Genomic DNA, 24,079 nt, shown 5'->3' with positions numbered 1-24,079 from the left:
TATCTGCATGGTTCGATATCATTGGAAGTAAGTGACAATAACAACTGAGAACACCCGGACATGCAGTTTTTGATTTTGAATCGATGCAGGAACTCCACTGAAACCCCCCTGGATTACTTTAATACTGAATTCAAGTGTTTTTCTCTCTCCCCTCTGTGTTTCTGCAGGATCCTCGTAGTAAACACAAGTTTAAGGTCCACACCTACTCCAGCCCCACCTTCTGTGACCACTGTGGCTCCCTCCTCTATGGGCTGCTACACCAGGGGATGAAATGTGACCGTAAGTACAGACACGTGTGTGTGTGTGTGTGTGTGTGTGGAAGCAGAACTTCCCATTTTGCCTGATTTGTATATCACAGGTGTTTGAGTGAGGCAAATGAATGGGCTCTATAGAAAAGTAACCCAAATAAGGGTTGTATTGTGACCAAAATACCTCACTAGCAGGTCACCTGCTAAAAGGTCTGCTGTCTGTCACCCAGTTGATTTTGTTTTTCTTTCTTTGCCCGATACTTTGAAATAACTTCTCCCTTTTCTCTGGTTTTCTCGGTTCAAGGCAAGTTCTGAAAAATAAGAGTTTTATACAGTAGCCGTTTTCTGAATCTTTCGGAAGCCGTAGGGCGTTTTGATACTTGACCGATTCTGATGCATTTGCCCAGTTGGTCCGGTTTGTTAGGGGCTGCTGTGAAAGCCTTCAGTAAAACAACTGCACCAAGACTTTGCAAAAATGGATCAAACATCTGGTGCTCTTTTATTTTTTTTTTGCGTGAACCTAAAGCACAAAACGGATCAAGGACAGCATGTCTTGACTGTAGGTGTGTGGTTTTTAACATGACAAACTATTAATAAATCCACCTGGTGATCGTGAATTTCTTCAGAAAGTGATCTCATACTGTACGTCTATAAGTGACGTACAGTGCGGTGCAATGCTTCAATATTTAATGCCATGATACAAACATGCATCATACAAACATTTGCTGTGACCACCCTTTATCTTAAAAAAAAAAGACACCGCCTCTCTTACTGTAGGTAAAACCTGCACACGTTTTTAGTTTTTTTTTCACGGTATTTGACTGGCAGGTTGTTTCAGCATCTCTGAGAACTTCTGTCCTGTGTCTCTTCATGCGATCCCAGAATGACTCTCTGATGTGGAGATCAGGGCTCTGTGGGGGCCCAGACCATCTGTTACAGGACTCCATGTTCTTCCTGTTTCTGTTTTATTGAAGATGCTGTCGTTTTCTTTATGACTCAGGCTGCGTGTTTGGGATCGTTATCATGCTGCAGAATGAATTGCGGGAATTGTTTAGACGCCCTCCGATGGTATTGCATGATAGGTGTAGAATCTTAGTATCTAAACCCCCTAAAACATTTGCACAGTCCTGCATATATTTATGATAATCATCAGCGAACCATAAACACGTATGTGAGAGTGTGGGGATTTCTCCCTGAACTGAGAGCAGTTGAAACTGCAGTCTGCCGTCTCCTTCTCCGTTTACTTTGGCAGTATATTAATAAGTCTATGAATAAGTGTGTGACCCGTCCTATAGTATTGCTGTACAAGATGCCTCGCTTTTGATCTTGTATCTACCCATCTAAGGTATTCCGAGATTCTAAACAGCAAGTAAATTCAGTTTCCTCAGATGGTGTTTGATAAGTCTCAAACATCTTGCTTTGCCTGCCGTTTGCAGTAATATTGATTATGAAATATTTCATATATGATTACAGGATATTTTTTTGTTACACCTGTAAACTCAAAGTGAGGAGGAGGCTGTTCCGTCATTTTGGTGTTTCAGGCAGCACCATCAGGCCTCGGGGCTGACAGTTTGAACGGATTTAACATGACATGCAATTTGTTCGCATGCCCGAACAGGTCATTACAGTTCGAATACGACCCCCCCCCCCCACTCGTCTGTTAGAACAGTCAAATTTCGTATAAAAAGTGACAGCCCTAATCAGGCCTGTAGCTAACTCTGTGCCTGCTGCCAGCTGCAGCAGCTACAAAGCTCTGAATATCTCATAATGGACAAGTTTCAATTTCAGAAAAGAAAATTTATAAATATTATTTAATAATAATAGTCATAAATGTATTTGTAAAAAAAAAAAAATCTGTTCATTTGTGTCCACATCATGGCAATTTAATAGTGTGTATCATTGAGAATTACTGTTATATATGTTGTTGGGAGTGAGTGAAAATTTGTATATCATTTTTGACCACATTGTCCTTTCTAGTTTTCCTTCATACTTTTGCCAGATTGATACAGTTTTTAAATTGCATTTTATTTGGTGTCAAAAAGACCTTAGTAAACCCTGCATATAAATTATTATTATATATCTCAAATGATGATGTTCGTAGATGCTGTGTATCTGCTTCTTGTCCTCATCATCACCCTGTATCATCATCAGTTACACAGAATAAACAAAATTTGTCTATTTTCTATATTTTCAAGTTTTATGTATTCGGCTGTATTGGTGATTTATTTTTATTTATAGTAAAATATATGACGATATCTTGGTAATCATTGTCAATTTTATATATATATATCAGTATTAGAAATGAAAAGTATTAGAAATGTTTTACTCCCAATATTGGTATGATGTGTTCAGTGCACTGCCTGATGGAGATAAAATAAATCGGAAGAAGCTGTGATATGAAAGATTATTGCCATGCAGTGGAAATACCTGTTGTAGATTACCTTCTGCATAACCACAGTACCTCCCGCTGATGGAGTAAAACCATAAACCTGGAGCTTTGTCCATCAGTTAAGTCTGACATCTAGTGGAAAGACTGAGCGATTACACTGAATCTTTTCTCCCAACTGTTCCACTGTTCGCATTTAAAGCTACCTGTTTTTTTAATGTTTACCTGTGTTACTGTACTCGGTGCATATTAATCTTAAACAATTGAAATTAAGTAAAAAATTAATTAATTAATTAGGGCTTTTTCTTTCTGAAAAAAATACATGGGCCATGTGACAGTTAGAATAAGTGCAGATTACAAGAGTGTTTTGTCTGTCCCAGATATGTTTCAGGCACTTTAAATGTTTAAGTTCTTATCCATCACGTAATATCACCAAATTGGTCCCAAATTCATTTTCTGCAGCTTGACAGCTGCCCTAAAACATGCAGCCTGAGGCAAACAGAACTCTATTCAGATCTCAACATCATGGAGTCAGTCTGGGAAGAGACGGAAGAAACTGAGACAAAGATGTTTGGAACAACCAGCCTGTCAAGTACCTACTCCAGGTGTTGTGGAATCTAGGAGAGCAGGTGCTGTTTTAAAGGTCACAGCAAATATTGATTCAGTTTTTTGGGGGGGGTTTAATGCATTTTGCATGACATTACTTATGGTGATTTCTTTTTTAAGTGTCTTCACTATAGTTTTTAAATTTAGCACAGTACTGTAATGACTTGGCACCAAATCTGCACTCATGTTTGTCACATCCGTTCAATCTGAGTGGTCGGGAGACGGATCCTGACCGCGATGAAGCTGCACCAGATGCCGGTTTCGGTTTTCACACGTGCCTGATTTAATGGTCGCCCAAAAACAAGATGCTCTTTGAGCAGAGTGGGATCGTTCATCTCTGGCCTTCGTCAGGCTCAAAAAACACCCAACAACTTTCTCTATCTCAATCATTCACTAATGTTGCAGATTTCTCCTGGAGAGTGATCGATGCACCTCAACTGAGATACAGTTTGTGGTTCGCGCTCCTTCACGTCTATAGGACAGCGGTGGGAGCGGCACAGCAAATTTTTTGCAGACTTTCATAGTCCCTTTGAAAACAGTTGCGCAATGTCTCCTGTGGCTCGGCGGGGAAAGTCTTTGAAGTCTGTGAAAGACATTAGCCGAGTCATATCATCAGGGGTTACTGTCGGCTTAAGGAAAGCCTGCGCTACGAACCGGAGTTTGAAGGATGCGACAGAGAGAGTCGGATGTAAAAGGCCACAGTACTGCTGTTCATTTTGGAAAGTGTGGCATCCAGTCATTTTGTGACTTCAAATCTGGATATCTCGGCTGCCGTTGCTTCGTTTTGTCACCGAATCTTTTTTTTTTTTCAATTTGTCTTTTGTGAGTGCCCCAGCTGAACTTTCACGAAGGGGCAATATGTGATAACGCAAATGTCTGCAAAATATGACTTTTCCCGCCGGCCCCCCCTAGTAAAATTTCTGGCAACACCTCCAGCAGGAATTACAGCGGGAAATTCTCCGGAAGATTCACGGCGAGCGAGCGGGCGCTCTCCTCGAGACGCCGCCCCTCACCGGAATGTTCCGGAAATGTTCCTGTTGGCGCGAACACATTTGACTGACTGGACAATCTCCTGCTGCGTCCTTCATACCGTTTGTGAACGGCAAACTCGGGGGGAAAATGTACGTACTGAATTTTACGGACATTTGCCCGAGTTCATGTCTGAAAGCATCTTCAGAGGCCCTTTAATCTGGTATTGTAGAACTGAAGCGCTCTGTCGGTGAATTTGGGGCATTTACAGATGGAGGGTGTCATGTGTTGTAGATATTATGCGGTTGTCAGTGGCGAACTTGTGATTTTTAAAAAAAAATTTTTTGGACTTGTGCGTTTCTGTGTGCGTCTGTGTTTAGACTGTATGATGAACATCCACAAGCGGTGTGTGGCCAACGTCCCGAGCTTGTGTGGGACAGATCACACCGAGACGAGGGGACGCATCCAAATCTCTGCCAAGATCGTTGAGGACACGCTCACCGTCATCAGTGAGTGCTCACTCTGTCTCCCTTTTTTCTCTCTCTCTCTGACACACACACACACACACACACACACACACACACACACACACACACACACACACACACACACACACACACACACACACACACACACACACACACACACACACAGAGGACCCCTCCCAAAGCTCTCTATCAGCCTAAGACTAAAACTGGAAAGTCCATTAGTCGATCAATGATCCAACGATTGACCCACATCACCACTGGGACGTGCATCCACGTGCTAGCTGGCTCCCTCTCCCGCAGACAGCTGTGTATTGATTATGGAAGAGAAACTAAACTGTTGTTAAGTGTTGTCAAATGTAGCCAGAGTTATTTAGGGCAGGCGTCCCCGTCCCGCTGTCCTCTGGGAAGGACAAACTCCAGTTTTCTTAATTTTCTGCCACTCATCTTTTTTTTTTTTATCCGTGTGTCTCCTCCACAGTCAAAGAGGCCAGGAACCTGGTGCCCATGGACCCCAACGGCCTGTCAGACCCTTACGTCAAACTCAAACTGATCCCAGACCCCAAGAGTGAGAGCAAGCAGAAGACCAAGACCATCAAATGTTGCCTCAACCCCACCTGGAACGAGACGTTCACTTTGTGAGACAGCACTCCTTCTCTGCCATATTTAGTTTGAGTTTTGAGGCTTCTGCTTCATACACCTGAACTTATTTTTGGCATCGTCTGAATATGACTAGTTTGGTTTGAAGCGACTCTCTTGGCCTCATTTTCAGTCACGTAAGCACGCGGCTAACTGGAGCTCATGCAAGTGACCCTGTCCTCATTCTTTTCTCTGCTTTTTTGCCCGTTGTTGTTCAGCCTTGTCCTGTGTTACTGTGACTGCTGGGTAAGGCAGGACTGGGAAACACGCGGAGGCGTTTACCAGTTTAAAAAGAGCGAGAATCAAATCATGACCTCCGTTTGAATTTGTACCTGTTTTTAAGCACATCCTGTATCTGCTCCTTCATCTAACTAGCTCCCTCCCCTTTTCTCTCACTTTCTTAGCAACCTAAAAGAAAGTGACAAGGACCGCCGTCTGTCGGTGGAGGTCTGGGACTGGGATTTGACCAGCAGGAACGATTTCATGGGATCCCTGTCCTTTGGGATCTCAGAACTACAGAAACAAGCGGTAGATGGATGGTAAGATGTCAGGATGAGGATGGGGAATGGAGGAGACTTTGGAAAATTACACAGGCGTGGACGAAAAAAAAAACTGAAGGAATATTTAAGAGCTTTATTGTCATAGTCTGGTTGATTTAATCTGCTCTGTTTCTGGGGTGTAGGTTTAAGCTGCTGTCCCAGGAGGAAGGAGAATACTTTAATGTTCCTGTCCAGCCAGATGGAGAGGATGGTAACGAGGAGCTACGACAAAAGTTTGAGGTGAGACTCGCAGCAATGGAGACCCAAAATGATGTTGGGTATACTTTGTGCTGTCCTTGGTTTTTTTTTTTTAAACATAATCCCTGTATAATCTTGTTCCCTCTCTCCTCAGAGGGCAAGGGTGGGTCCAGGGAAGGCCGCAGACGCTTCCTCCTCCTCCTCGATGTACAAGTATGACAGCAATGGCAATCAGGACCGCGTCAAGCTCTCGGACTTCAACTTCATCATGGTTCTGGGAAAAGGCAGCTTCGGCAAGGTCGATACTCGTGCCCTCACGGTGGAAAATGTGAACCAGCATTCTGATGAAGAAAGTTCATTCATAAACTTGCACTCCTCCACTCCCTCAGGTGATGTTGGCTGAAAGGAAAGGTACGGACGAGTTGTACGCCATCAAGATCCTAAAGAAGGATGTGGTGATCCAGGACGATGACGTGGAGTGCACCATGGTGGAGAAGAGAGTCCTCGCTCTGGCGGGGAAACCGCCTTTCCTCACCCAGCTGCACTCTTGTTTCCAAACCATGGTTAGGGCGACCACATCACGTGGAAACACGGCAACACGCAACTCGTAGCAGCACTAGTGGCTACTGATGGATTTATCCCCGATCCTTCATTCTCCTCTCCTTCCTTCCCCCCTTCGTCTGTCTTTGCTAGGACCGACTGTATTTTGTGATGGAGTATATAAACGGAGGAGACCTCATGTACCAGATCCAGCAAGTTGGCAAGTTCAAGGAGCCTCATGCTGTGTGAGTACACGCACAGGGAGGAGTTGAATATTAAGGACATTTTATGTGACTATAATGAGATTGTCGAAACTGCAAAACACTCTTGTACAGAAGTTCCGACTCTGCTGTCGCTTAGAGATTGTTGTTCTCCTCTTTCCTTCCTTCTGGTGATTTGATTTGATTTTCTTGTCTACAACTCATTTGTGTTGATGCCTGTTCCTTTGCCATAGGTTGGGGGTGTTCGCATGTTCTTGCTTCAGGTTTGGATAAACCCTTTTTGGTAACATGGTATTTCTCTGTATTTCAGGTTTTACGCTGCCGAGATTGCCATTGGACTCTTCTTCCTTCACTCCAAGGGCATTGTGTATCGGTGAGTCTGCAGGAGCAATTAACAACCATTTCAGGAAGCACGTGTTTTCTGAAATACCCCTCCGTGTGTGTGTTTTCAGGGATCTGAAGCTGGACAATGTGATGCTGGACTCTGAAGGCCATATAAAGATCGCCGACTTTGGCATGTGCAAAGAGAACATGTTGGACGGAGTCACCACAAAGACTTTTTGTGGAACACCAGACTACATTGCTCCAGAGGTATGTTGTGTATGTTCGTGTGTAGCTGACTGGTGCTCATGTTTTATTCTAATTCTAAAAGTTTTCACTTTTGATTGAAACTCGGGAGTTTACCATTGTGTCTTGTAGATCATAGCCTATCAGCCTTATGGGAAGTCTGTGGACTGGTGGGCCTTTGGAGTTCTGCTGTATGAAATGCTTGCTGGACAGGTTTGTGTGCACAAACTGTTTAGGTTTTTTTTTTAGGAAACACCAGTAACAAGAACTGAAAATGATACTGTGCATCTGTGCCCCTCCAGCCGCCTTTTGACGGGGAGGATGAAGACGAGTTGTTCCAGTCGATCATGGAGCATCATGTCTCTTACCCTAAATCCATGTCCAAAGAAGCTGTTGCCATCTGCAAGGGGGTGAGGGGCACACACTTGGATGCACACAGGTCGAAACTCCAAATCCAAATCTGACCCCTAAACCTACACCTTATCCCCTCTGAACACTAGTGGGTTCGCCATAACAAGAGCTTTGAGTTTCAAGTGAAAGTGCATAAAATGAACAACAGTCCAGAGCGGACTTCATCCTCCACATCCTGTAACCAAACATTAGAGCGCAGATAATTGAAGAAAAAAGGAATTTGCGAAACTTGTTAGTTTTTGGCAAAGCACATGAACCTATAGATACATTTTCTCAAACACTTTTCCTAGTGGGTTAAAAGTCGTAATATACTGTGAAATGAAAAAAAAAGGAACCAGACACTAACGATTTCTATTTCTCTTACACCCACAGACACAAGAAGCTAGCATCTATTTTATTTTTAATATTATTTTACATAAAATTCAGTCTTAGGAAAACCAAATGTCTCAACAAAAAAACAGCCCTGTTGTCTTTGCTTTTTTTTTCTTTCTGTTTTAGTGACATTGCATTTTTTAGCAAAAGTTGTGCAGGAGGGGAACAGAACACACCAGGCAAGTTGTTTGTATTTGGTTAGAGCTGGATGATGTAATCAATTAATTCTCATGTTTACATCACAAATGTTAAATGTGACAGTGTTTTTAAACATTACTGTATACATTATTTCATGTATTACATACATTTGACTTAATTTATACACACATGTTGCATGAAATGTTGCGATCCAAGGAAGAACCCATTAAAATTTTTGGAATGTACCTGGAGAAACGGGCAGAACCAGGAATATTTGTTCTCTTTCTTTAATATGGCGCGATAGGGCGTTCTCTTAGAGTTGCAGGTTTAACCGGGAGAGTGCACATTATTAAACAGTAAGGCCCTTTTTCATCTGTGGTCTCTGGATAGATGTTATTAAGTCGTCCTGAAAATAAATAAAGGATTAAAATTAAGAAAATAAATGATCAGACACAACATAATAAACAACATTGTTAGGTGCCAATTAAAATATGCACCACAGAAGCACAAAAAAAAATATAAACATGGAAAACAACAAAATGGAGAACATTCATGTTAGTACAATTATACACTATGTAAGACACTGAGATGCATTATTAGGCACTAAATGAAACATTAAAAGTAGAAGCTTACAGTGCACACACACGCACACCTCCAACCTCTCATATTGTGTCTGTCTGTCTGATTTTTAGCTGATGACCAAACACCCAGGTAAGCGTCTTGGCTGCGGTCCAGAGGGGGAGAGAGACATCAAGGAGCACGCCTTCTTCCGTTATATAGACTGGGAAAAACTGGAGAATAAAGAAGTCCAGCCACCTTTTAAACCTAAATCTGTGAGTATATATATATATATATGCACACACAGATGTTGAATTTTACCAGAACTTCACTGACTACCTGACAGAAATTGGACACTGTGAGGAAGGAAATAACGTACTTAGCGAAACTGTCAAGGTAAGTCATAGAAACGATAAGCTCGCTCATCCCCCGAACTCAACCATCAACCTGCCATTGGTCACTGCTCTGACAAATGCCCAGCTGAGATTTGTGCGAGCAGTCACCAATGATGAAGCTGAAACGTCACTGGCTCACATATGGACCAATGGAAATCCACAGTTTCCGCTGTGACTGATTTGATTGGTTAATGCCATGTTTTAGTTGTACTTCTCTTTTTGTCGTTGTCGTTTGTTGTCGTCCTTTTTTTCTTCACATCCCTCATTGAATTCACTACAACCCCCCCCCCCCCCCATATCTCTCTCCATCTCTGTCTCTCTCTCCTCTCCTCTCCATGGCAGTGTGGGCGTGATGCAGAGAACTTTGATCGCTTTTTCACGCGCCACCCCCCAGAGCTGACCCCCCCAGATCAGGAGCTAATAGCCAACCTGGACCAGGAAGAATTCCAAGGCTTCTCATTTGTTAACCCTGAGTACACGCACACACCCCACTGACCACGCCACATATCACTGAGCTGCACTAGTAATCCCCTACACGTCAGAGAAACACGCACACAATTATACACACATTATTTTTTAAAATGCGGGGAGGAAAAAAAAAATCACCATGATTTCATATCCAGACTGCATTCAGCAGGGTGAAACGGTAAGAAATAGTCGAGGCATTTTGTGAAAAAGACTTTATTTGCTTTCTTCGCCAAAGTGAGATGAGTAGGTTGATGTAGGTTTAGCTGAGTTCAGCACAAAGCTTGAAAGCCACGGGAAAAAAACTTCTCTTTTATTTGTTCTGGACATAAATGTTGGATGTAATGTTTAGCAGAACATCTAGATTTATTTTGCTACATAAGGTTTGATAAAGAACAGGTGGATGACCTGTCTCACTGTCACAAGGAGGCATCTTAAATCCCAGAATGAAATCAAATAATCTCTTCAAAATGCCAAACTATTCCTTAGAATAATGTTTCAGATGGAGACGCTGACAGGTGCTCAAACGCTAACAATCAGGAGATATAATCAGATGCTATGTGTGTGTGTGTGTGTGTGTGTCAAGTTGCCAGTAGGAGAATAGTCTTGTTTTGGTGACACTGTTCTCATTTTTACTGTGGTTTAACATGTCATGCTACACTGCAGCTCTCACATCGGCTCTGGCTGTGTATCTGTCTTTAGTGCAGGAATGTTGCTCACCCCTGAATGCTGCCCGGCCGCTCAGACCAGCAGTTTCATGTCGGAGTCCGACCTCAGGGCCGACCTGAACCTGCCCCGTCTGTGTCACCCACCCTGTAACTGCATATTGACTATGACGACCTATCGGTAATATTGATGAGTGTACTATGACCACATATTGGTAATATGTAAGTGAAAACTGACCAGTTGCTTTGCTCTTATTGTTATTGTTATTATTTAGAACTTATCAGTTTCCAAATGTTGATTTTTTTTCTTTTGTCTTTTGGACCAAATACTCCCATCACTTTTTCCCCCATTTTTATACAATCAGTGTTGTGGTGAGCTTATCAGAATATTCTTGCCGATTTCATTTTTAACCTGTCAAGAGGATGGACGTCTTTGAACATGCAAGAGTTGTAAGACCGTGTCGAGTTAGAGATAATTGACTGAGAGCTCATTACTTTTCTGCTGACCCATTACCAAAAAAACCCACCACATCACACTGTTTTTAACGACAGGCCGCATATCTCACAACCATGTCTGGAGAATCTCACATATGACGACGCCCTGTACAGTATCGCAAAGCTGATGGTTTGTGGACTTACAGAAACAGGATGTCCAAAAGTGCCAAAAATAGGGTTCAGAATCATGGTGGTTATAAAATGCTGCCCTCACCGACTGTGGCGAAGGGCAGCCATGTTGTGCCATTTTGCCGTACATGTATGATTATTAGAATATGCATTATAGCTCATCTGTTCTCAAACAATACAGTGAACTTGGAAAATCGTTCTTCATATATGAAATGAATTGTCTCCGACGACAAGTGTTTCATGGTGAGTCAGGTTGTTTTTTCTTTTTGTAACTGTGAAATGATGCAAGGTAGTGATGTGTCAAATCTTCTTGTTCTTTGAGCTTGTATCAAAAAGGGAGGCGGCAGCATGTCGACGTCGAAGGTTTGTTTCTGTTGTACAAAGATGCTCGCTGATTTAAAAAAAAGAAAAAAGACGAGGATTCTGCCAGAGGAAAACAGTGAGCACTTATTGTGATGATAACAAGTGATGAATCAATGACGGTATGATGAGAGAGGATAACAGAGAAAAAAATAAATGTATATAAAGGTCTATATCGGAGATATATTTGGATCAATTGTTCCGGATGAGAGAGCGACGCTTCTGTGGATTGTGTAATTGTCCTGTATGACTGGAAACTGATAATATACTCACTGGTGCCTACCAGACTACTTGCGCTGTGTCTGCCTTGTTACTGCTGCCGCACCTTGGAACACTTTAATAGAAACCACGCTTGACATTCACACGCGTACGTTTGACGTAAAGCCGAGAGTTCCATGTGAAAATGGATTCCACTCTCATGTCATGTTTGAATGCACCGACTTGAGAACGGTATCGATCTTCTCATCTAACACTTGGCAAGAAACCAACCAAGTGTGATTTCAAAAAAATGTATCAAGAGATATAAACACCTGACAAGTAGTTTATAGCGCACTTCATTGTAGTTGTAAGCAGATATGAAGACATCTGTTCATTCATGCATTTGTCAACAGTCAAAAGCATCTTTAACGAGACCGTCCTGTCACAACCTCTTGTGACAGCAGCTTATCACGATCCTTCGTTTTGTTTTTCCTTTCGCTTTTCTTCCCTCCGTGACTGTACCTCAACCTCAAGTTGTTTTTTACAGACACGAACTTTGAGGGGAAAAAAAAGAAATTGGGAAAATTTGCGTTCTCACGTACAGTCTCGGTCAGAAAGAATTTCAGGAAGCTGTCCGGACTTCGGTGTCTGGAAGCAGCTTGATGCTGATGTTTATCAGTGTGACGCCAAAGTTCTTCTAACCTCATTGAAGTTCTTATTTTGACCTAAACCATGATCTTTTTTTCTAATTCCGGCCAAGTAGCTTTTGACCCTCAACCAAACTGAAATCGTCGCACAATGTTATCAACGTGTTTATTGCATAGTTTATTGGTACGCGCCTATGGGTCATATCTAAGGTTAGGGACCAATCATCTGGTCATTCAGTTTGAAAAAGAAGTCTCCAGTTATCGATGCCTCATAGGACCTGCAACACTCCCATACTCCCAAAGTCTCTATATCTGCTTACGTAATAACTGCATTATAGCGTGTTCTCAACCACTTATTGTTACGTGCTGCTTATCAGTGCTTCATGATGGGGGTTCCTCGAAGTGTAAACCACAAAACAAACATACACACGTGCCACATACACACACACACAAAAAAGGAGCTGAATTAGTGGGGAATTCTTGGACCAGTGTTAGAGATGGGAAAGGTTTCCAGCCCCCTCCTCATTTCAGCTGGAGGCCCTGTGATGAGACAAAAGGAGGAGGTAGGAAACCAAATGCTTTGTGTGATGTGTGTGTGTGTGTGTGTGTGATACATGTGTCTTGCCTGGGGCTCACTGCTTCACTTACCTGTGTGAACTCCTTTTTCCGGTTGTGGTTTGGTCTGCAGCTGGTCTGTTTTTTTATCGATCCTTGTCTGCTCTGCACCAGAACATTTCCTCTCTCTGGCTCTGGAAGTTTGTCTTGGATCTCTCTGCATCTGTGCTGTTTTGAAATGTTTCGGGTGGGTCTCTTTCCATCTTCTGACTGTGTCGCTGGGGCTGTCGGCAGGGTGTGTTTGTTTTTTGTCAACTTGCAGTCTTGTATGGAATCGGTGGTGTGTCTTGCTGAGTCCCGACTTATTGTGGTTTGCAGATGATCAGAGGTGTGGACTAGACTAGATTTGAACTTAACGTGATCAAAATAAAAACTAATGCCACTCCACTTAGACACAAATGACTGGAAGAACTTCTAGCACCACTGTAAATATACTCTTTTACAAGAATATAAGAACATGAATATAGTATTTGAAATACTTAAATGTACTTAAAAGTAAAAGTATGAGTGCAGGAAAGCCGGCTATTGACTAACATGATGAGGTTATTATTTCTACTCAAGCATTGCTTTTAATGTTGTACTTGCTTAAGGTGGAGCTCATTTTTAAACTAATTTATATAAAGTTATAACAAGTGATTATATACAATAAGAAATTTACTTCCTATTTTCCTTTCTTTTTTTTTTGAATTCCATAAGGGTTCCCAATTTTGTGTCCACTGATTTACGGTTTCAGCTACTTTTGCATTTTTACACTGTTTAAAGTATGTCAGAGCATCATATTGTATAGGCCAAAAAAATCTTGATTTGTAAAATAACTTTGTATAATAACTAAAGCTGTATGATATCTGGAGTATCTCAAACTTGTACTAAAGTACAGTACTAGCTGCTTTTACCTTCCTGAGACATGATTTTCTCCCTAAACCCAGAGATTATAGTTGCACTCACCAATGTTTTTATATTTATTATATTAATCAAAATGCAAAAATAAATAGATAACTTGAAATAAAGTTGATATACTACGAATCAATCAAACAGTATCCGATCAAATATTGTGAAAGCAGGAGGGAAGGATGTGTTTGGGAGTGTAGACTAGACTGACTCTGTCCCACCTCTGCAGATAAGTATAAACGTGTCTCTGTTTGCTGGCACCCTCAACCTCCCTCGCTTCCTTAATCTATTATTCATCTTTGTGCTTCTATGCCACTTTGTCCCTTTTTGCTTGTCGTCAACCTTTTACTTAAACGCTGCACAAATTCCCCTTCAACAATATCTCTGACTCTTTTCCCTCCTTCTCATCTCTCTGTGGCAGAAATCTCGCAGTGACGTCGGCAACTTCGACAAGGAGTTCACAAAGATGGCGGTCGAGCTGACGCCCACGGACAAGCTCTTCATCATGAACCTGGACCAGAACGAGTTCCAGGGCTTCTCCTACACCAACCCCGAATACATTATACAAGTCTGAGGGGTTCCCGTTGGTTTTAGACGCATCCCGGCGGACAGGACTTTTCTCCAACCCGTTACAGCCCAGGTTACATTTAATCGAGGAGTCGTAGAGCATCTCACCGGCTTCTACCTGGACTCAAATCACTCTCACACACTCATAGAAATCTCCAACGTCAACTCACCGCAGCATCCAAACTGGGCAATAATCATAATCACATAATCACATCTACAGACACGAGCAGCAGAATAAATTCCAAATGTCAGATGGCTTCAGCTGCTGGTTGGCCACGGGGGCGGACTTTGATCACATGATGCCAGTGGCCAAAGTCCTTGTGTAGTATTCATGGGACCTCGTGGTGAGCGGGTCAATACAGTGGCTGACGATCAAGAGTCACAGAGAATTTGCAACTGTGTGTATGTGCTGCAATCGATCGGCAACAGCGCGTTTGTTGACTTGATTTCCCTCTCTTCAGCCTGTAAAAGTTGCGTCATGAACATTCCATGATCAATATGTCATGTATGTGCGCACACACACACACACACACGTGTGTCTGTGCAGGCTGTGGTTTGGAGAGAAGGAACATTTTGATTTTTTCAAACTCAAAGGCCCTGTTCTTCAAACGTGACTTGAACTAATTCAGGCTGACATTTTGGAATCAGGCTGAAATAAACCCGTTTAGTCTTTTCTAAGCTAAATTGGTTCTTTGAAAGCAGTTTAAGGATTTATCTGTTAATCTTTGTGTGCGAGCAGTTGCTCGCGGTAGGCACATTGGGATCCCCCAGCATGCACTGGGACAATGGATTCACGGACGTCAGTGTCGGTGAATGCATGTGTTGATTTTCTCTACGTGGCGATTCAATCCACATTTTCAGCAGTTCAGTTCTATTGCTGCTCTCAGACATGCACTGAAGTCCGGACATTTTCTCGGAAATTTCCGGAGGGGCTGTATGTGAGGACGCAAATGTCTGCAAATATTGCTCCTTATATTTTTCTGGAACTTTTCCTCCAAGACCCCCTAGCAAAATTTCTGAAAAAAAATGTCAGAGTGAGCCCATGTTGGAATACAGCAGGAAAATCTGTGGTGGGCGTCGATGCCACAGAATGTTCCAAAATGTTTCCTGTTGGTGTGAACGCGTCTGACTCGGACGGTCCACTGCTGCGCTCATCATATGTGAAAGGCAAACTCCAGCAAATGTCCAGACCCATTTTTCCGGACATTTTCCGGAGTTTGTGTCTGGCGCACAGATGGTGAGGTTCTGACTTTCACTTGACACGCAGGAGACTCCTTCAAAGACGGTTGCTCCAGCACATCTACACCTGTTGCAGATAAACTTCAAAACGGCTTCAAAGAACCAAAGACAAAGTCCACACTCACGTTTTTCCACGTATGACGAACAGGGACCTGATTTATAACCTCGTGTCTAAGTTAGTCCTGAACTTAGTCTTAAGCACGTCTCGTCTTCCAAAGTGATGCAAAAAGAGAAGGATAAAAAGAATCTGCCCGTTTGGCTAGTGACATTTAAAAAATGTCTCTGTCCCTTTCTCTTGCTTAATCTCTCTCTTTCTCTTTTCTCTCCGGCACTGTGTATACAGTGGGTTAGTGCTGTGTAGGCCTATACAGTCATTGTGGTGCAGCTCCTCTATGCATGCCATATTTGTTGGTGCAGTAGTTCTTTAAGATTTGTGTTGACATTGTGGAGGAGGAAAAACTCACGGTGTGTTGAGTTTATCGATGCAAAGTCAGTTTTGCTCAAATCAAGTTTTCGTTTCCACCCTGAATGCTGTGTACGCTTCTCTCTCTGATAATGTCGAAATGTGCGTGGCTGAAGAGTTTGCTTTACAAAGCACAGATCTGTCTGTCAGACTGTCTGGCTGTCTGTGAAATGAACATATAAAGTAGATGTAATAACTCTGTATGACTTGTGCTTCAGTGTACTGTATGTGTAAATAGGATTTGGACGTAGAGCTCAAAGTGCTTCTCATGTGATGACACACTTCTCTACTACTCCTCGTCTCTGCCTCCATCCCCCTTGGTCTCTTCTCTTCATCAACTCTCTGCTGTTTTGTTTTTTTTACAACGTTTTCCCATTTTATTTCTCCTCCTCTTCCTCTTCTCCTTCCCTCACTCCTTCATTTGATCTCCGTTCTTTTCGTTTTCCTTCTCTACTCCTCCCTTTTTTTTTCTCCAGCTAACATTCACATCGGTAAAGTTTCAAATGAAAAGGAAACTGGGAAACGAGATCAGTGAAACGAAGGGGGAGAAGGGAAAAGAGGGTAGAATAAAGAGTTTACTATGCAAAAGGCAGGAGAAGAGGATGAGGAAAAGTGGGTAACTTTTATAAAGCAACCTGAAGAAATTGTGTAACAGGACAGTATTCATGTGTTGCATGCGCTGTGTTTACCTGCGCGTGAGAAACACCTCCTGTATGACACCTACATTAAAACAAATGATCATATGACCATATCAGTAACTCTGGCTCCTTTGTCTAACTTTCAACGGCTGTACACACACACACACACACACACACACACACATATATATACTGAATGTATGTCTGTATATATTTTCTTTTGTAAATACCACTGGAAAAAGTGGCTTCGTTGCTAGTAAAAGACCTGCAGAGAAAATGTTGCTGAAAAAAAGAGTATAATCAGGAAACCTTCAAGTAGCAAAAGTACTCAACATGGTCCTGTTGTGTCCTGTCAAGCTGGACCATGACCTTTGGTGATGTCATCAGTGACCATCTCAAAAGGTTGTCTCAATTAAAAAGAAACCCTAGTTACCATGGGAACTGCAAGTGCGAGGCAAGGCCATCCAAAACACATCTGCACTGACAGTGCACTTCCTGGGTTCCTCAAGTTTGAAGTCAGTCGGATGAGCAGTTTTCAAGAAGAAAAGAAAGAAAAAAAAAAAGATGAATAATTGATGAAAATATTTCACCTTAATGGATTTTGATTTTGATTGCCTGCGCTTCTTCACACACGATTGCTCACTTTATATTCAAAGCCTTAAATATTAAAATTATTTTCTTCTTTTTTGTGAAGGGACCTCACAATCCTGGGACAGCTTTTTCCTATTTGCAGGTGGCTGATATCCTGATGAGGATATAAATATGAAGAACATGCAATGAATAAACAGCTGTGATATCAGTCACAAAGCTCCTCAGAAAAAAAATTATATTAATACTCATGGATGTATGATGTGTATATATATATATATATATATATATATATATATAATATATATAAGAAGTTTTCAAAAACATTGAAAAAAGTAAAGGAAGCCAAAAATTTCAATACACATTTATAAAATGAATATATATATAAAATGATATTCATACATATAATGTATAAAGATTTGACAGAAGAGTATTAGGGCCAGGCATAAGAAAAAAAATGAGGGGGAAGATTTTTAAAATGTATTTAACATTTCGACAATGAAGTGGAAACAGCCCTAAACGACCGTGTTGTGGTTCCAGTTCAGCTGTCACACATCCGCGTTAACTAACGTTAGCAAAGCTACGCTAGCTTCGCTAACTGTACGCCTGTCAAAATGCATTAACGGTTGTTTGTAATTGAACGTTATCCCGTCAGGACACACATTGAGGTTCATGTGCGAAAACACTCGTTGTCCCGCAATCGTTTCTTCCAGAGTCAGCTTGTCAATAATAATATCGCTACTTTACAACTCGGTTAGCAGCTAGCGTTAGCTAGCGTTAGCTCGCAAACAGGCTAGCAAAGACATCAACATCCGGTTGTTTGGTGCTGCCGAAAAGTGCTTCTGGGTCCCAGCTCCCGACTCAATTATCAAAGTAGTATTTTCAACTTTGTTCTCGAAATTTCGATTGAGCAACTTTTATTGTGAAATTCTATTTCACCTCTGATTGTACATAACGTTCGGGTTTGGTTTCTGTTTTGTTTTATTCCAGTCACTTCAGTGAGCTGCTGCGGAACTGGAGGACACACACACACACACACACACACAGACACAGACAAGAGGGCGGGATCCTGCAGCCTCTGTCATGCAGAGTTGATCTAGGTCGTGTTGGGAGCAGCTCTGCAGCTGCTGCTGCTGCCTCCGCCTCCTCCAACTCTAAACAACTTTTTTTTTGGGTTAAATTTCATGCAGGATGTTTCATATTTCCACTTTTCGCCCGTCGGGTCGTTTCCTCTCTGGTGTTTTTCTTTCTGATTTTTGAAAAAAAAAAAAAAGGAAACCTTACCACATCCACTGATTGTCGTCTGCGCCCCGTTGGCATGGGAACATCCCGGCAGCTCTGTAGTATGATGAATGATGTCTCTTAGGGGAGGAAAGTGACCCGTGCTCCACCCTGCACAGTTCTCCACCTGAAGGCGAATTTGGCGCAAATTGCAAAAAAAACCCAACATGTGCCTAAAGTGTGACTTTCCATCACCTTCATCCGGGACAGGACACCGGGGGGGAGTTGTCAGGAGTCTCTGAACCCCCCCCCCCCCCAGCCTGGAGGAGCAACATGAGGCTGTGCAACCGGGGCGTGATGATGCTGCTGACCACGGCGGGGGCTTTCTGCGCCTTCAGCCTCATGACCATCGCCGTGGGCACGGACTACTGGCTGTACAGCCGCGGGGTGTGTCGCTCCAAGAGCCAGAACGACAACGACACCGTCCGCAAGAACGAGGAGGTCCTGACCCACTCGGGGCTGTGGAGGACCTGCTGCACCGAGGGTAACGATGCGACACACTGCCCCTCCTTACGAAGGGTCTCCGGTTAACGAGGGCCCAAGGAGCAATACAAATCAGAACAAACTATGCTATAAAATACAGCACACTTAATGACATGTCTGAGATTCAAATTGATCAAAGTAAAAGATGAATATACTTGACATTAATATGGACACTAAAAAGTCTAATGGTACTGTAAGGCCCATTATTTCCACAAGAGAGGAATTAACCTCGTGTCTTTATAGTTGGTGATAAAATAGCAGCCCAGTAGCTTATGCTATAATTCATATTGTAAAATATTAGAACTTCTATTTTTTTAATACGGTAGATCCTTTACTTCTTTGATCATAGCTAAGTTTAGGATGTTGCAGCATTGACTGTAGAATGAAGTACTAGAACTATATATATATATATATATATAGTTATATATAAATTTACTTACTATCGAGTTGATTGTTCAGTAGCAATGTGTGATATTTAATAAGCTTTTTACATGTTTTTCTGTAAAGTAACAATACACACACGGTGGACACTATTTCCTCCGAATACAAATGCTCTCAGAAAATATCTAGGTATCTTAATAATAATGATAATAATAATAATTAATTGTCATGATAAGTAATGATTTGCAATAGTTTGAAGAGTTCCATCAGTGGTGTGTGCTTTTTCTCTCTGACCCGTTCACTGTGGCCAAGTTGTAACTACTGAATTAGTTTTGTTTCGGTTACCATGGCGACTGAGTCACATCGTCAATACTGTGCGGCACATAGGAACATATTTATCAATAACTCCCTGTGTGTGCAAATGTGGAAAGGCACTACGGGGCCAAAGGTCACAGAGAGCAGGGAACACGAGTGCAGCTGATTTTCGAATCTTCACACAATGAAAAAAAATCAAATATATAAATACATTATATTAATACAACTGGTAGATACTTATTTATAAGTTAGTTTATTTAAAAGAGACAGTGTGCAGTTCACACATAAATGCCACCATTTTATGCACCGTACCAGATGATAGATTCAAGCTAATTCACATCTGTATTCCCTTGGAAGGTCAGAACAGGACAATAGACAGCACATAGCACAAACTGTAACATGGTAAATTGACTGTATTTACATATATTGTGTTTTTCTCACTCAAAGCGGTCTTACAGTTCAAGTCATGTTCACCCACACACACACACACACACACACATATTTATACAGCGGCAGACCCTCGTCATATCCATAATATTAAAGAAAAATGTGTCAAATGTTTGCTGGTTAAAGGCCTGGAGCTGAATTGTTTTAAAAGGAGAAAAATAAATCGATACAAAACATCCCATCAGAGGCTAGTCATATGCAAGTCACTGTCAGAGAGCATTTAAAAACTGTACTGGGGCAAGGAGACAGACTTCCAAAAATGATGTGTGACCTGTTACAAAGAGCCGAGTGATGCAGAGCCATATTGGATGATGTACAGTAATGTCTGTCTTTGTCTCTTCTGCAGGGACGTTTCGGGGTGTTTGCAAAGACATCGATCACTTTGCTGAAGATGGAGACTATGAGCAGGACGCTGCAGAGTATTTACTACGTGGGTAACACGTGCTTATACCTGAGAGATCTGTGAGGGATAGTAAAGCTAGCATGTTGTGTTTTCCATGATTGTTCCTGACGACATGATGGATAAGTGGTCAAGTATTCAAATGTTGCATATTTGATTCTCCTCTCTCCTCTTCCCCAGGAGCAGTACGAGCCTCGAGCCTCTTCCCCATCCTCAGCGTGGGATTGTTATTTCTCGGAGGCGTGTGTGTGGCTGCCAGTGAGTTCTACAAGTCGCGCTACAACGTCATTCTCAGCGCGGGTATACTCTTCGTCTCCGCAGGTCAGAAACAAACACTGGTTTCTACAGCATGTATATTCATCACCCAATGAGAAGTCATCACTTTCGTTGTTTTTGCATTGATTTCAAGAGACCATTCAAGTAACTAGTAGGTGTAGGAGGATTCTGAAATTCTGTTCCCTGTCGTATTGGTCTTTTTTATTCGATAGTGTTGATTATCCTACTTTCATTGTTTCTTATTATGTCTCCTGTTATTTTTACTGTGTGTATTGTCTTATTCTAGCCTGTCAGTCATCTGCAAAGCACTTTGGATTACATTAATGTGTGCAAGCTGCTGTGTGAACAACGTTAGAATTATTGACCGTGTCCTTTTCCCCTAAACTCTTCCAGGTCTCAGTAACATCATTGGCATCATTGTTTACATATCAGCCAACTCAGGTGACCCCAGCCAGAGCGACAATAAGAAGAGCTACGCGTACGGCTGGTCTTTTTATTTTGGGGCTCTGTCCTTCGTGCTGGCTGAGATGGTGGGCGTCCTGGCAGTGCACGTGTTCATAGAGAAGCACAGGCAGCTGCGCACCAAAGGCCGGCCTTCCCTCATAAAGCCGCCCATCTCCCGCAGCTCATCCTACTACCGCCACCGTTACTACCAGAACCGCTCCCGCCGATACAGTTGCAGGAGCAACCACAGCACGGGGGACTTGATCACACACTCCTTCCGAGCATCCTTGGTGCAGGACCGAGAGCCGTCCCTCTCCGCCGAGTCCAAAGTCGTTGGCATTGCAGGTTTGCCGACACCAGTGAACGTCGGATCAGAGTTCATGCTCTACACCTTAACCGCGCCACGGAAAGACGGAAAGGATGACATGGCTGCGGAGGATTTAACTGCTGCAACTGCAAACAACAACACAGAGACGCTGCCGGGAAACTGTGCGGCCAACAGAAGGACCACGCCCGTGTAAGTGGACAGGTACTGGAGGAGGGAGATGTGCAGTGGTGAACCTCAAGAGGAACTTAAGTGAGAGGAGAACATTCTTCACTTCCTTCGTAAAACAAAGACGAAAGACGTTGGATATCGATGTAGGAGTGTTTTGACTCGTTTGTTGATTCTTTTTTTTTTGATTGATCGTTGAAATGTCAAAGAATTGTTAACAGATCTCAATCACAATTTCCCATCTCTATAATGGTTTGTTTTTGTCAACAGTGCAAAACCCATGGAGATGCAATTTACAGTTGTATAAAACAAAGAAATGCAGCATAGGTCTTATGTTTCAGATGCTGGACCCAGAGAGTGATTATTAAATTATCAAAGAAGTTGCTGATTATTAATTGGCAGTTAAAGGGGCCGTAAGCAATTTTGGAGAGAGAAGTTGATGCATCGTTTGATAACACGTCTCTGTTGTGAGGTGTGGTCCGCACCATTTTTTTTGTTTTTCGTTTTACAGAGCCAGGGCTTAGCCGAAACCCTGGATTTTCCCCCCTGCAGCACATACAGAACCGACAGCTAGCGGGCGGTGAGGAAATATTCGCTGAATTTTACAAAAAAGTGTAATGGATTAAAATCGCTTACCGCCGCTTTAACTCATCATTCCAGCTCTACACTGAAGCAAACTGTCGCATTCACTGTTGACGAGCTCAGAGAAGAAAGAAAAAGATGGAGACAACAAGGACATGGTTTTCAGATCTTCTACTTTTTTTGCTCTTTGTACTTGGTTTTGCTCTGCTATCTTTATCTACAGTATATCTGTAGTGCGTGTGTGTGTGTGTGTGTGTGTGTGTCTGTCTGTGTGTGAAGGAGTGTGTATAGTAATACAGGAATGTGTGTAAGAGACATAAAGAGAGACAGAGAGGAGCAGTGACCATGAAAATAAGAAACTTAACTAAAATCACGTAAAAAAATAAAATAAACACATACATACATTCACCTGGGGATGTCACTCCCGTTCCATGAAGAAAACCGAAGCTCTCTCGTTGTCTGTCTCTTGCTGTGTCTGTTTGTGTGTCTGTGTGTGTGTTGCGTAAGCGTCTGAGCACGCATAAGTGTAACGCCTGTGGTTTGTGCCACTAAGTCTTTGTTTACATCAAATAAAGCTGAAAAATGAACAAAATGTGCTTCAGACAGAAGCAAGCGCTGGTTCGAGGTGTAGTGTAGTTTCTTTTGTGTTGAACAGGGTCTCTCTCTCTCTCTGTGTGTGTGTGTGTGTGTGTGTGTGTGCGTGTGTGTGAGAGAGAGAGAGTTGGAGAGAATATTCAGACATCTGTCCTTGCATAAGTGGGCACAGAAGCAAATGTCTGAGCCAAGGACAAATACATAAACAAAGGCACAAACAATAATGGACTCCCCTGTGCTGAAAAACATTGAGGCCTCCGTGTGTGTGAACATGCATGAGTAAGCTGTATTAGCGACACTGGCAGCAGAACAGCAGGTGGACTGAGAAACCTGATGTGTTACCATGACAGCAGCAGCATCATTCAGGCGAACATTCAAGGCATTTTTCTGTTGGATTTAGATCTGCTGCCTGGGGAGACCATGGTGCATTAGCATGATGGAAGAAGCCATTGGAAAATGGTAAATTGTGGCCATGAAGGGATGCACATGGTTTGCATCAATACTTAAGCTGCTTTTATTCATGCACTGAAGTCCAGACACAATTTAATCAAAGTTCACTCGTTGTGACTGCTGTTATATACAATAAAATACAAGGTTCATATGAGTTTGTAAACATGTATTGAACAAATTATATACACACGTCACAAATGAAAAGTAATGACACAATCTGTATGAAATTCAGTTAAATGTACAACTATTATATTCAGATTGAGAAATGTCCAAGGATGACGCAGGGACAGAAGTCCTTGGCATTCCCATGGTATTTATCAAAGAATAAGTGAAACTTATTACACTCAAATTGATAATAAATATTTGACATTTTGTTCACTGAATGATAATTTGACATTATAGCCCTGTCATGCCCTTTGTTTTAATGCCATACTAATGTCATTTAATGCCAAATAGCATCTGTTTGAATGTGTTTTGATACCAGTTGCTCAGACTGAGTGCTTTATAATTCTCTAATCAAATACAGTTCAAGTATAATAATAATAATAATAACAAATTTCATTTATAGAGCACTTTTCATTGCTAAGAGCAATCCCAAAGAAAAGTATCTAAACTACAGTGTAAATGCAGTTCAGTATTACCACACATTATTTCCCCAGGATTATCAATGGTATAAAAATCTATCATCCCTCAAATTCCAGCTT

The 24,079-nt window shown here is 42.1% G+C and overlaps 2 protein-coding genes across 5 annotated transcripts in view; both read left to right on the top strand.

Moving 5' to 3' along the window:
* The window catches only part of LOC118312926 (protein kinase C beta type), a 25,883-nt gene extending 10,592 nt beyond the window's left edge, over window positions 1–15,291 (top strand). For 2 of the 3 annotated variants that reach the window (XM_035638009.2, XM_035638011.2), the window contains 14 exons: window positions 168–279; window positions 4,590–4,718; window positions 5,176–5,332; window positions 5,738–5,872; window positions 6,016–6,112; window positions 6,225–6,368; window positions 6,460–6,633; window positions 6,764–6,855; window positions 7,142–7,204; window positions 7,284–7,422; window positions 7,531–7,611; window positions 7,701–7,808; window positions 9,012–9,152; window positions 9,615–11,680. In XM_035638009.2, coding sequence (XP_035493902.1) covers window positions 168–279; window positions 4,590–4,718; window positions 5,176–5,332; window positions 5,738–5,872; window positions 6,016–6,112; window positions 6,225–6,368; window positions 6,460–6,633; window positions 6,764–6,855; window positions 7,142–7,204; window positions 7,284–7,422; window positions 7,531–7,611; window positions 7,701–7,808; window positions 9,012–9,152; window positions 9,615–9,767 — 1,725 coding nt within the window. In that variant the 3' untranslated portion in view covers window positions 9,768–11,680. Of the gene's footprint in view, window positions 1–167; window positions 280–4,589; window positions 4,719–5,175; window positions 5,333–5,737; window positions 5,873–6,015; window positions 6,113–6,224; window positions 6,369–6,459; window positions 6,634–6,763; window positions 6,856–7,141; window positions 7,205–7,283; window positions 7,423–7,530; window positions 7,612–7,700; window positions 7,809–9,011; window positions 9,153–9,614; window positions 11,681–14,155 lie in introns of those variants that run through there. The other variant, XM_035638010.2, reaches the window with a different exon arrangement.
* A 2,480-nt stretch (window positions 15,292–17,771) lies between these two features.
* cacng3a (calcium channel, voltage-dependent, gamma subunit 3a) lies at window positions 17,772–22,914 on the top strand. Of its 2 annotated transcripts, XR_007031309.1 has the most exons (5): window positions 17,772–18,994; window positions 20,483–20,566; window positions 20,717–20,857; window positions 21,206–22,329; window positions 22,410–22,914. XR_007031309.1 is itself a non-coding variant. In XM_035638012.2 (4 exons), the coding sequence occupies exons 1-4, from the start codon at window positions 18,784–18,786 to the stop codon at window positions 21,775–21,777; spliced, it is 1,008 nt and encodes a 335-aa protein (XP_035493905.2). In that variant the 5' UTR covers window positions 17,772–18,783; the 3' UTR covers window positions 21,778–22,914. The 2 variants fall into 2 exon arrangements, 1 of the variants encoding a protein (XP_035493905.2); XM_035638012.2 differs by having other exon boundaries at window positions 21,206–22,914.
* Window positions 22,915–24,079: the final 1,165 nt, after the last annotated feature.

This window comes from Scophthalmus maximus, chromosome 8 (assembly GCF_022379125.1).
Source record: "Scophthalmus maximus strain ysfricsl-2021 chromosome 8, ASM2237912v1, whole genome shotgun sequence".
Lineage (NCBI taxonomy): Eukaryota > Metazoa > Chordata > Actinopteri > Pleuronectiformes > Scophthalmidae > Scophthalmus > Scophthalmus maximus.
This window is presented reverse-complemented; position numbering and strand designations above follow the sequence as displayed.